The sequence below is a fragment of the Eriocheir sinensis genome, chromosome 32 (assembly GCF_024679095.1).
Source record: "Eriocheir sinensis breed Jianghai 21 chromosome 32, ASM2467909v1, whole genome shotgun sequence".
Classification (NCBI taxonomy): domain Eukaryota; kingdom Metazoa; phylum Arthropoda; class Malacostraca; order Decapoda; family Varunidae; genus Eriocheir; species Eriocheir sinensis.
In genome coordinates this window covers 11,947,766-11,959,299 of record NC_066540.1, presented here as the reverse complement: position 1 = coordinate 11,959,299, position 11,534 = coordinate 11,947,766, and the positions used below count along the sequence as shown (strand labels likewise).

The 11,534-nt window shown below is 43.8% G+C and overlaps 1 protein-coding gene across 1 annotated transcript in view; it reads right to left on the bottom strand.

The window, feature by feature from the left end:
• The window catches only part of LOC127006144 (phospholipase DDHD1-like), a 37,098-nt gene extending 30,859 nt beyond the window's left edge, over positions 1–6,239 (bottom strand). Inside the window, exons 1-3 of the mRNA XM_050875678.1 lie at positions 4,167–6,239; positions 3,852–4,004; positions 1–114 (exon numbers count right to left, since the gene is read on the bottom strand). The exon at positions 1–114 is cut by the window's left edge and continues 15 nt beyond it. Coding sequence (XP_050731635.1) covers positions 1–114; positions 3,852–4,004; positions 4,167–5,748 — 1,849 coding nt within the window. The 5' untranslated portion in view covers positions 5,749–6,239. The remainder of the gene's footprint in view (positions 115–3,851; positions 4,005–4,166) is intronic.
• Positions 6,240–11,534: the final 5,295 nt, after the last annotated feature.

Genomic DNA, 11,534 nt, shown 5'->3' with positions numbered 1-11,534 from the left:
GTTTCTTTCCCACAGATCGCATGAGGCGGGAAGGGGTAGCATCTGAAGTCAGGTACACTTCAGAGGCGCTGAACCACTCGACATCCCCTTCAGGCAATCCCAAACTGTGGACAGCTGGGGGAACATTGCATTTGTGTTGACAAAAGTGGTAATTAAAAACATTTGCAGTGTATAAACATTATGTGGTGCAATTTTCTATAGTTACATGCATTATGTCCTGGTAAAACAGATGGAGAGAGAGAGAGAGAGAGAGAGAGAGAGAGAGAGAGAGAGAGAGAGAGAGAGAGAGAGTATATTTCTATATTAATACGCAGTCAATATATATGGCTACTGTTAGCTAGATATAGAATAATAATTTAATTAATCAATAAACTAATTAATAAAAAAATCATACCAACCCTTTTACTTACTGATGACAGCTTTGGATGTCATCAGAAGAAATATTTGAAAGAAAAAAAAAAGCTTAAGGGACCCCATGAGTTGGATGACAGGGTGATGGTAGCGAGCGATGATGTGGGACACAGCCCAGCCAGTGGGCGGAGCTTAGCTAGCCATAGATTATGCATAGCTGTCTACCCATGCCAGTCTTGTGTTTGGTTGCTCCGGTGACCTTGTGCATAAAGTGCCTCATATCTTCACATACATGTGGTGGGAGACTGTGAGCAAACGTTGAGGGAAAAGGTGTAGTGGACACGCCCGATACAGAAAGCATCCTTAAATGATTATTTAAACTGAGAAGGCTAAAATTCCACTTGTAATGTTTCATACTGGTGATGTAATGAGATAATTTTTGTATTTTTTTATATATTCTTAATTTTCAATCTTTTAATGTTTAGTCCCTTGATCTTTCCCTTTTGACATTCATATCTTACCTTAACCCTAGAATAACAACGTTGTACCAAATCCTGCCACAAGACCAATTTCAAAGTGCTGCGTAGGCTGTTGTGTGCACCCTTCCCTGGGTTTCATGAAGTGTTCAGTGTGAGTTGTGTTCTAGTGGACTGCAGTGGGTTCAGGTCATTCCGACGTCTACTTTTCGAGTTATTCCTAAATGTACCGAATTCGGTACCTTGTTGGTGAACTAGGGTGTACAACACGTCTTACTACACTCAGGTAATATTTTATTGTATTTTTGCAGGTTATAACATCGATGTTTTCAGGATACTATAGACAGTGTTCTGACCTGCATGGTGGCCCAGGGTAGGCCTAGGTACCTGGATACCAGTAGCCTGGCAGATGAGTCAGATGTCCCTGCAGCCACCCTTGGTAGCCCCACCTTTTAAGTATTGAGTGCCTACTCTGATGCCCTAGCTGATTGTCGAATTTTGTTCTGTTGCTGCTGTTTTTAGTACATGCTGCAGGTAGTTCTGGTCGTTTCTTAAATACTACCACCAGGGCCACCAGATGGCAGGTAGAGTTCAGTGAAGGACCCAATAGCGAGGATGTTCTTTGCTTGTTTGTGGACTACGTCACCCCTGGCTGCTTGAGGCGCAATTACTGGCATGTTTTTCCTTCGCCTCTTCACTGACCAAGGAGAGTGTACCCATGCCCCATATCTTTAAGGGGGATATGGCAGACACTCCCGGGAACATAATCATTGACCGTAAAAGGCAAGTGAGTAGCTCAAAAAAACGTAGATGTAATTAAAAAAAAGTCATGTGACGTGAGAAACCTATATGTGTACCCTACGATAGGAGGCAGCCAAATGCTGGGCTGGGGCTATAGGCGAGGTCATGAGGACACAGTCGGGTTTACGGGGGGGTGGGGTGGGGTGGGGAGGGGGGGGGGGCATGTATAGGTCATTTTTTCCTTAGGAATGTCCGAATCGTCCGACAGTGAATGTTTGGGGTGGTGCCGGGAAAATTCCTTTTGGGACAACTATGTTCGGTCTGGGGAAATCTATGAATGTACAAATCCATGAACAGTGAACCTGCTAATACAGGAGAATGGGTATATATATATATATATATATATATATATATATATATATATATATATATATATATATATATATATATATATATATATATATATATATACAGTACCCTCTCGAGTTTCGCGCTATCCGAGTTTCATGGTTAGTCCCAAATTCTTACCATCCCGACTTTCGCGCTGCTTTGACACGTATGGGTCACGTCTACTTACCATCGGCGTCACGCACGCTACCTTAAAAGGTAGTATCACATTGGACGTTTTCCTCCAAACATTGTGGCTGTGGCAAGAGAGAGAGAGAGAGAGAGAGAGAGAGAGAGAGAGAGAGAGAGAGAGAGAGAGAGAGAGAGAGAGAGAGAGAGAGAGAGAGAGAGACTTATTAATCACGTTAATCGCGTTTGAAGTTTGAACTTCCCGCCGCCTCCTCCCTGTCGCGTTTGGTTCAACTCGGCACAGCCTCAATACCACACGAGCCCCCGGCTCGAGAGGAGGTGAAAGGTGAGATAGAGAGGATGAAAACAAGGAGAAAAGAGAATAGTGTGGGGAGGGAAGGTCAGAAAGGAGAGTCAGGTCAGGGCTTTGGTCAGGACCTGACCTGACCAGAGTCAGGTCATGTCCATACCTATCACACACACACAGGTGAAATGAGAAGGATGTGAGGAGGATGGGGCAGAAAGGAGAGTCAGATCAGAGCTTTGGTCAAAACTTCTCTCTCTCTCTCTCTCTCTCTCTCTCTCTCTCTCTCTCTCTCTCTCTCACACACACACACAGAAGGGGAATGAGAATGGTGTGTGGAGGGAGGGGCAGAAAGGAAAGTCAGATCAGGGCTTGGTCAGGATATGACCTGACTCAGGTCAAGACATGACCTGACTCTCCCTTACATTTATATATATATATATATATATATATATATATATATATATATATATATATATATATATATATATATATATATATATATATATTGGAAAATATGCAGGAAATCCACCTAAATCAAGGCGAGTTACTTGCTAAACTCCCTAATTCCTACCTCTGACTAAAGACATGTAGAATTGGCCAATACTATTCATGCACTTAGCTTCGAGTTCCGGAATGTAGGGGGGTGGAGGGGGGAGGGCAATCTAAGTTTGCTTTCGGCCTTTTCTTTAAAATATGCTTTTCAAGATGAGAATAACAAAGTTGGAAGGACTGAAGGTGTGTTCTCAGAACTGTCTAGTCTCAGAAGAAGGTGGCTGGCGATTTTCAACTCAACAAGTTCAGAGTTGCAACATCATTGATTCACAAGATGTTCAAAATCTCTTCACTGTGCTTCTAATCATACTGTGATATTGAATTACCACTTGTTCCCTAGTTCCAATTGAACATCACCAAATAAATAATAATAGTAATAATAATTAATAATATATACAAACTGGAATAATTTCTACACACACAGAGGTATGTAGGTATCAATCTCTCTCTCTCTATGTGTGTATATGTGTGTGTTTGTGTGTGTGTGTGTATATATATATATATATATATATATATATATATATATATATATATATATATATATATATATATATATATATATATATATATATATATATATTATATCCATTCATTTATAGAATCTAATTCTTTAGATAGATCCAGAAGAAAGAAAATGGTAATGATCCTCTCATGTAAACTCAAAACATAAATTGTGATGAAAATGATCTTAACTGGAGGAAGACCATGTAATTAACCGAACAATTGTAAGACTACCTCAAAATTACTTGCAGAGCAACAGTACAACAGTAAAATACTGGTCTCTATCTTTTCTCTGGTCACATGGCTGGGAGTCAATATTCAGCCAAGGAAAGTTGAAAGGTTTACTTCTCTCCATGGCTAGATCAATTTATCATCTCTTGAAGTCAATCCCCATTACACTGGCATACCCTCTTTGGTGCTGTCATCTAGCCTCTGTGAAGATAGTAGGTGACCCCTGAAGTTGGTTAGGTGCTCAACCTCTATACGGTTAGCCATCAGTTCCTCCAATGGTCCCCAAGTGTCATAAAACCAAGTGCCTCGAGTAATCACAAAAATTTCCCCTGCAAAATGAGGAAAAAGGTTTTAGTTCATAGTAATATTCATCTTCAGTGAATCTATATATAATTTTATTGACAAATATTTACTCATCTGTTGTACAAAAATATTGTACATAGCTATGCCTTAACTACTTAGAAAGTTAAGGATTAGTAATTGATGCCCACCTTGCCAGTAGATACTCTCACACTTGAGCAGCTTCACATCCACCTCGTACAGCCCTCCACGCACCACTATCTTGTCAACATCCTGCGGGGAGCCCTCTTGTTTTTCTTTCGGAGAGAGTTTTCCAGACCACTTCTGTTCACCTGCAGGACTCTCATTACCTTCTGCTCTGACATCTTGTAGCAAATCACGGTATTTCCATTCAATACGTAATGAGTCATAGCCAATGAATGGTGTCCATTTCTTGTCTGCTTCCACTTTATAAAACCATCGCACCTCTTCTGGCCCAAGATCATCCACAGTTTCATCTCCATAAGGTGTGGTTGATCGTGCTGCAGATACAGTGAGCTGGTTGGGGTCCAAGAAGTTTTCTCCAAGGCTACAATAGTTGTCACCATACTGGTAGTCGCCATAGTAATAATCTTGGTACATGCTTTGAGGGTCAGTGTTGTCAACATAATCAATGTTGAACTGATAATTCCCTGAGTTTTGAGGAAAAGACTGAAGCTGACCAAAGTTATGGTATTGCTGCTGTTGTGCACTAGAGTAGTCCATATTGCTGTACTGTATGTGAGAAGGTGATGACTGGAAGTTCTGCTGTAGGTGCATGCTGTGATTTATCTGGCCATTGACAAATGACTGAGCTGTATACTGATTAACCTGCATCATTGAGAGGTTGTTAGGTGGATGCTGTGCTGCCTGTGTGCTTCCTACATGTTGTGAGTAGCCATTGCCAGGCACAGAATGCCATGAGAGTCCTAAGCCACCAGCCTGTGGAGGCAGCTGGGTAGAGGAACATGGGCCAGCTGGTGACAGCTGCTGAGATGGAAGGGCAGGTCCCAGCTGTGAGGGCAGTGTGGAGGCCTGCTGCTGTGAGGATAGACTTGGGAGCAGCTGTGATGGCAAAGTGGAGACTAGCTGGGAGGGTAGAGATGATGCCAGCTGTGAAGGATGAGTTGAGGACAATTGGGAAGGATATGAAATTGGCAGCTTTGAAGATACAGCAGATGGCTGCTGTGTGGAAAGGTTGGTGGTCAGCTGTACACCATCAAGCCTTTGCCTCAGTGCATGGTTGTTGACACTCATACAATCTAAGTCCAATTCATGCCTGAGACCGTGGGATGATGAATAAGTGTTTCCCAAATTAGACCTCATAGGTGAAGTGGAGAGGGAGAGTGTGTGAGTGGTGCCCCTGGCCGAAGAAACACCTAATGAGGCGAGACACTTTGGGGTATACTCTTGCGGAACGGGTGAAGGCGGCTGGCGAGGGGTGGCATGAACATGACTGTCAATTGTCAGGCTGGGGGGGTTGCGACTCAAGATGTCTTGACTCTGTGGCTGATATTGTCCTTGTTGGTGATGATTGAAGTGTTGTGCGTGGGGCTCGAGGGGGCGGTGCGAGGGGGGGTAACCGGCTAAGAGGCCGCGACCCCCATACACCCCCCCACCTCGACCCTCCTCATGGCCGTGCTCTGTTGGCCCCATCCGCTGCTCCACGCGGGAGAGGGAGAGCTGGTCGAACTGGTCTGGGAGTGCGGTGTGGGTGTAGCCGAGGTGCTGGTCGCCCCTCCTGTTGTAATCCATGCTGGGCTAGTCATCACAGCCGCCACACAGAGCCAGGCGAACACTCCTCCACTCGGCTCGTCTTCACGTCGATGCCTGATCTGCCTCGTTGTGCGAAAATCTTTGTCTTCATCACTTTAGGTCTTAACGCAGGTATCTCACATCGTGGGAAATATGCACCGCTTGCCACTACCAGTTCCAGAGGGGCCGGGCAGGACGCTCACCAGGTATGCGAGTGCTGAAGATCGCCGCGACCACCTCAGCCGCATGACTCCATTGATTGGAAAGTTTGTACTGCCGTTGCGCCGAGAAATACCTCCTTGCAAAATAAGTCACTCTTCTGTCCAACACGCGTGCGCCCTGGCGAATACACAGCAGGAAAACCTATTAATTTGCCTGGAATGGAGTGATAGGAATAATAGTTAGGCCTCGGAGTAGAAATCTTAGGAGAGGGTAAATCTCCCCCTTCCCTCCGCCTCCTCTTCCATTCTCTCCCCTCCCAGCATTTGCCATTTTCTACTGTCATTACTTTTTGCATTTTCCCTGATTTCCCGCTCTCATTCTACTTTTGTCCACTTGTGATCTTTGTAATGGTTGATATTGCTTACAAGAAAACAACACACCAGACCAAACAAGCAGGAACGGAGTGAACGTCAACGTGGGGTAATCTTCATTAAATCTGCCCTATTCATTTGTTATAAAGCCTTCTACTGAGTAAAAGTGTTGCTCTGATGTCTGTACCATGTATTGGAGCCGAGACAGGACAAGTAAACGATAGCGGTGAGTGAAATATAGAAAAGTAAGCAAGTTGAACTTCTCTCTGCGAGCTATTTTGCGCTGCGAGCTGATTCCTACAACACAGTGTCGTGTACAGCCTCCCTCTGTGAAAACGAAAAGTGTACTACTTCAGCTCAATAAATAACGAATGACCATGCTCTATTACACCGAATTACGACACCAGGGTTTCCTTCACACCGATTTTGATACACTATCGAATGTAGGGATGCTAATAATTGCAGGCAGTCACACATACAGTATGGAATTTAACCTTAATGGATTGATATTTCAGATGGCTATACTCTTTTCTGTTTTCTAAGCTATTGCATCCAGCTTAATATGTAAAGATCTTAAGTAAATAAATATATGCCAGGTCCCTTTCACAGCCAGCCGGGCGTTCAAACCAAGGAGACCACATATTGCATAATAGTCTCCTTGGTTCAAACAGCAGACCTGCGCCCTCCTCAGGAAGACGGGGCAGCTGACGCGCCTGTGAGGCCCTCACAGGACGACACCCAGGGCTCATGTGAGTGACTAGATCGCCGCGGCCCAGGACAACACCACTCGCGGCGTGATATTTTGTGGTATAGCACGACACCGCCGCACCAGCCAGCCCACCAGTGACCGACTACAGCAGTGAGGACCTCCAGCAGTGACCGCCTCCAGCAGGCCCCACCACCACCACCACCGCGGCGAGGAGGTTGTCAGGCCACCACCGCCACCAGCGGCATGGCGGCTGCAGGGAAGGGGGTGAGTCCTCAGTCAGAACATTCTTTTGTTCTCCATATATGTAGTGCGGCGACGGCCTGATGAACGAGCCTCCCATAACCCACTTAGCCAGTGGGGTACCTCTTTGGCCGACTCGGTAAGGAGTGGCTCTCCCGTCACGCTGGTCGCGGGTTCAACCCCAGGCAGCCGGGGAATACCCTCACTTTGTCTTGATTAATTTCTCGTGTTATTTCGATACACGCAGAGGCCGTGTTGAGAAATAGGAAAGATTTAGAAAATAAGCTCGTCGGGGCATTACAGTGGTGGCATAGCGGTGGGCATCCTCTCCTGCAGTTCTGTTGAGTTTCCCCGAAGGGGTAACAGGTAGGATGGCCCATGCTCCGAGGGTAATAGAAAATGGGAGAGTTGGAGGTATGTCTTAAAGGGACATTGTGGAGTTATGTCTCAAAGGGACATTGTCAACACACAGAAATAAATCTACATAGGGGGGAAAGCCGTGTAGTGCGGCGACGGCCTGATGAACGAGCCTCCCATAACCCACTTAGCCAGTGGGGTACCTCTTTGGCCGACTCGGTAAGGAGCGGCTCTCCCGTCACGCTGGTCGCGGGTTCAGTCCCAGGCAGCCGGGGAATACCCTCACTTTGTCTTGATTAATTTCTCGTGTTATTTCGATACACGCAGAGGCCGTGTTGAGAAATAGGAAGGATGAAAAATAAGCTCGTCGGGGCATTACATATATATATATATATATATATATATAAATATATATATATATATCTATATATATATATATATCTATATATATATATATAGCTATATATATATATATATATATATATATATATATATATATATATATATATATATATATATATATATATATATATATATATATATATATATATATATATATATATATATATATATATATATATATATATATTGTGCGCATTGAAAATACCAAGGTTAGAGACATATTATTTTAGGTTATCATGTCTTGGCAGCGGGTCATAGGTCAAGTTGGGTTAGGTTAAGATTCGTTTTAGGTCCGTGCCAGTATCTCATTACCTACCTTATGAAACATCAGTATCTCTTCATATATCTTTTCTACAAACCTTCAACAGTCATGGAAACGCTTTGAAAATCCAATTCAAGGACTTTTTTTTTACTCTTGAAAATAGGGGATAATGTTTACGAAAGCGCATCACCTCCTCTGGCGACGGTGCAGCCAGTGTTGCGAGAAATACCTCCTTGCTGAAATAAGTCACATTTACATGTGGGGGGTGTCCAGGGGGGGTGTAGTTAGAAAGGGGGGCCCAGGGGGGCGCAGCCCCCCTGTTAGTAGGTCGTAAAGTTCAGTTGGAGTAGTTTAAATATGCTCCCCAACCCTAAACCCTCTGCGAGCTATTTTACGGCTGTGGCGGCTGCAGTGTCGTCGCGGCCGCCGCCAGAGGAGGCGACGCGCTTCTGTAAACATTATCCCCTATTTTCAAGAGTAAAAAAAAAGTCCTTGAATTGGATTTTCAAAGCGTTTCCATGACTGTTGAAGGTTTGTAGAAAAGATATATGAAGAGATACTGATGTTTCATAAAGTAGATTATGAGATACTGGCACGGACCTAATACGAATCTTTACCTTAGGTTATATTTCAGTTAGGTCATGTCAGGTTAGGTTAGGTTAGATTTAGTTTAGTTAGGTAATGTCAGGTTAGGTTAGATTTAGTTTAGTTAGGTCAGGTTAGGTTAGGTCAGGTCAGGTTAGGTTAGATTTAGTTAAGTTAGGTCAAGTTAGGTTAGGTATAATAGTAATAATAATAATAAGAAGAATCGTAATAAATGGTTTATTCATTTGTTGGCAGCCATAAGGCTGAAAATACACAAAATACAATGAGATTTATGTGATGCATAATGGGGGGAAGTGAGGAAAGGTGTGTGGTGTGTGTGTGTGTGTGTGTATTTACCTAGTTGTGACATACGGGAAAAGAGCTACGCTCGCGCTGTCCCGTCTCCATATCCTCTCTTATCCAACTTTTCCTTAAAATCATGAATGTTTCTTGCACAAACCACCTCCTCCTCCCGTCTATTCCATGGCTCAATGCTTCTGTTTGGGAAGCTAAACTTTTTTACATCTCCCCTGCACGTGGTCACCTTCAACTTCTTTCTATGTCCTCTCGTTTCTCTCTCGTTCCACACACACAGGTCCGCTCTGTCCTCATTCTCCACCCCGTTCGTCACCCTGTACACCGCTACCAGGTCTCCTCTCTCTCTTCTCTCCAGGGTTGTGAGCCCCATGCTATTTAGTCTCTCCTCATACACCCGATCCCTAAGTTCCGGTACCATCTTAGTTGCCATTCTCTGTACTCTTCCCAGCTTTCTTCTGTTCTTCTTTTTGTGAGGAGAACAGACCACTGCTGCATACTCCAACCTTGGCCTTATCATTGTAACTATTATTTTCTTCATCATCTCCTCGTCCAAATACACAAATGCCGTCCTTTTGTTCCTCTGCAAATTCATAGTTTGTCCCGCTATCCTGTTGATGTGTTTGTCCGGTGACATGTTCACCGTGTGTGTGTGTGTGTGTGTGTTGGGGTGGAGGGGTTATGTGATCATGGAGTTAGTTATTGCCTTTACAAGTGTCAGTAATGTGCTAAGCCGGTATCTGTCCGCGTGAGCTCTGACCAGGACGAGAATATTGTTGTGTCTTGTGGGTCTTGTGGGGGGGGAGGGCAGATGGGAGCAGGTCTCTGTGGCAGGAGTTGTGGAGGGGGGGACTCGCCGAATTTGGTAGGGGATAGCCACCTGTGCAAAGTTAATACTTACAACATGGATTCTTCATTAGACCCTGAATGCAGTGCAGCAACAAGTGACTTCTGGAAAATAGAAGGGGGTCGAGGGGGGCGAAGCCTCACCTGTATTATTCTAGAACGTCATCCGCCTCACAACAAAGAGCACCTTGGTGCTATATGAAGTATTTTGTGTCCATACAACACACTGCCATATTGCTTTTCCTTCTCAAATGGAAGAGGGGTCGAAGGGGGCGAAGCCCCCCTGTTACGTAGGTTATGTAAAGATAGGTTTGGTTTGTTTAAATTTAGGTATTAGATATTCTAGTGTTTACCCATACTCACCCCTCTCAACCAAAATTGGCTCGTGGGCCTTTGGGACTGTGGGGAATGCGGTGGTAATCATGAAATGCGTCGCAAACACATGGTTTTTAAGTTATGGGGGGTTGAAAAATATCATAGATGTAGGGAAATTCCATACATTCAGGGATATTTTACCACATACGGAAACCACGCAATTTCACTCAGTCTCTAGCAGAGGGAGGGTTGAGGGGGGCAAAGCCCCCCATTAGAAGGTTATGTAAAGTTAGGTTGGAGTAGTTTAAATATATTCGATAGTTTTTGTCACGTACGGAAACCACACAAGGGGGGCCCCCATCAGAAGGTTATTTAAAGTTAGGTTGGAGTAGTTTAAATATATTCGAGTAGTGGGGGAATCCAGGGAAGCCCGCCCGTTAGAGGTTAGATTATGTAAAGTTCGGTTGGAGTAGTTTAAATATACTTCCTCAAGCAAAACCCCAGATTTCCCATGGGTCCCCCAAGATTGTTAGAGGAAGGGGATTAGGCTTATTTCATTACTTTTAAGTACTTGCGCCTTCATATTATGGTTGAAGAACATGTATCTCGTCCCTTAACTATAATATGGAGGTATAATATCGTATTTTGGAGGCACATAGTGACTCCATAATTACCTTCAAGGGATTTTTTTACCACGTAGGGAAACCATGCAATTTTACTCTGTCTCCTTAGCAGGGAGTGGGGGTTTTCCAGGGCGAAGCTACAGGGCTCAAATTAGAGTCGATGAACTATAGGAGAAAGTTGAAAAAATTCTATCCTTTCTTGACCTGACTCAACCTAACTCTAAATAACAAATTGTCTAAGTCAGTTCTATTAATTAGGTTGTGTTAGGTTAGGTTTGCTGGATACTATGGGTTAAGCTTGATTAGGTTAGGCTGGCTTCTTTTCCCAGGTAAAAGATATTTCCTATTGTATATATTAGGTACCTACTTTTTATTTATTTTTCTCTGTATATACTGTACTTTGTGAAATAAGTGGACAGTGCTAGGCTTGATTTTTACTACATATCTATTACGTGTATCATCAATAAACGTACCTGTTATAATTGGTCTGTGCAGCAGTTTGAGGGTTCAGGTATGGGGTTGGGAGCCACTGCTTGCAGGGATGGCCACTGTCCCCAAGAAGGTAGGAGGGTCTTCTTTTGAAAGAAGTTGAATAATGT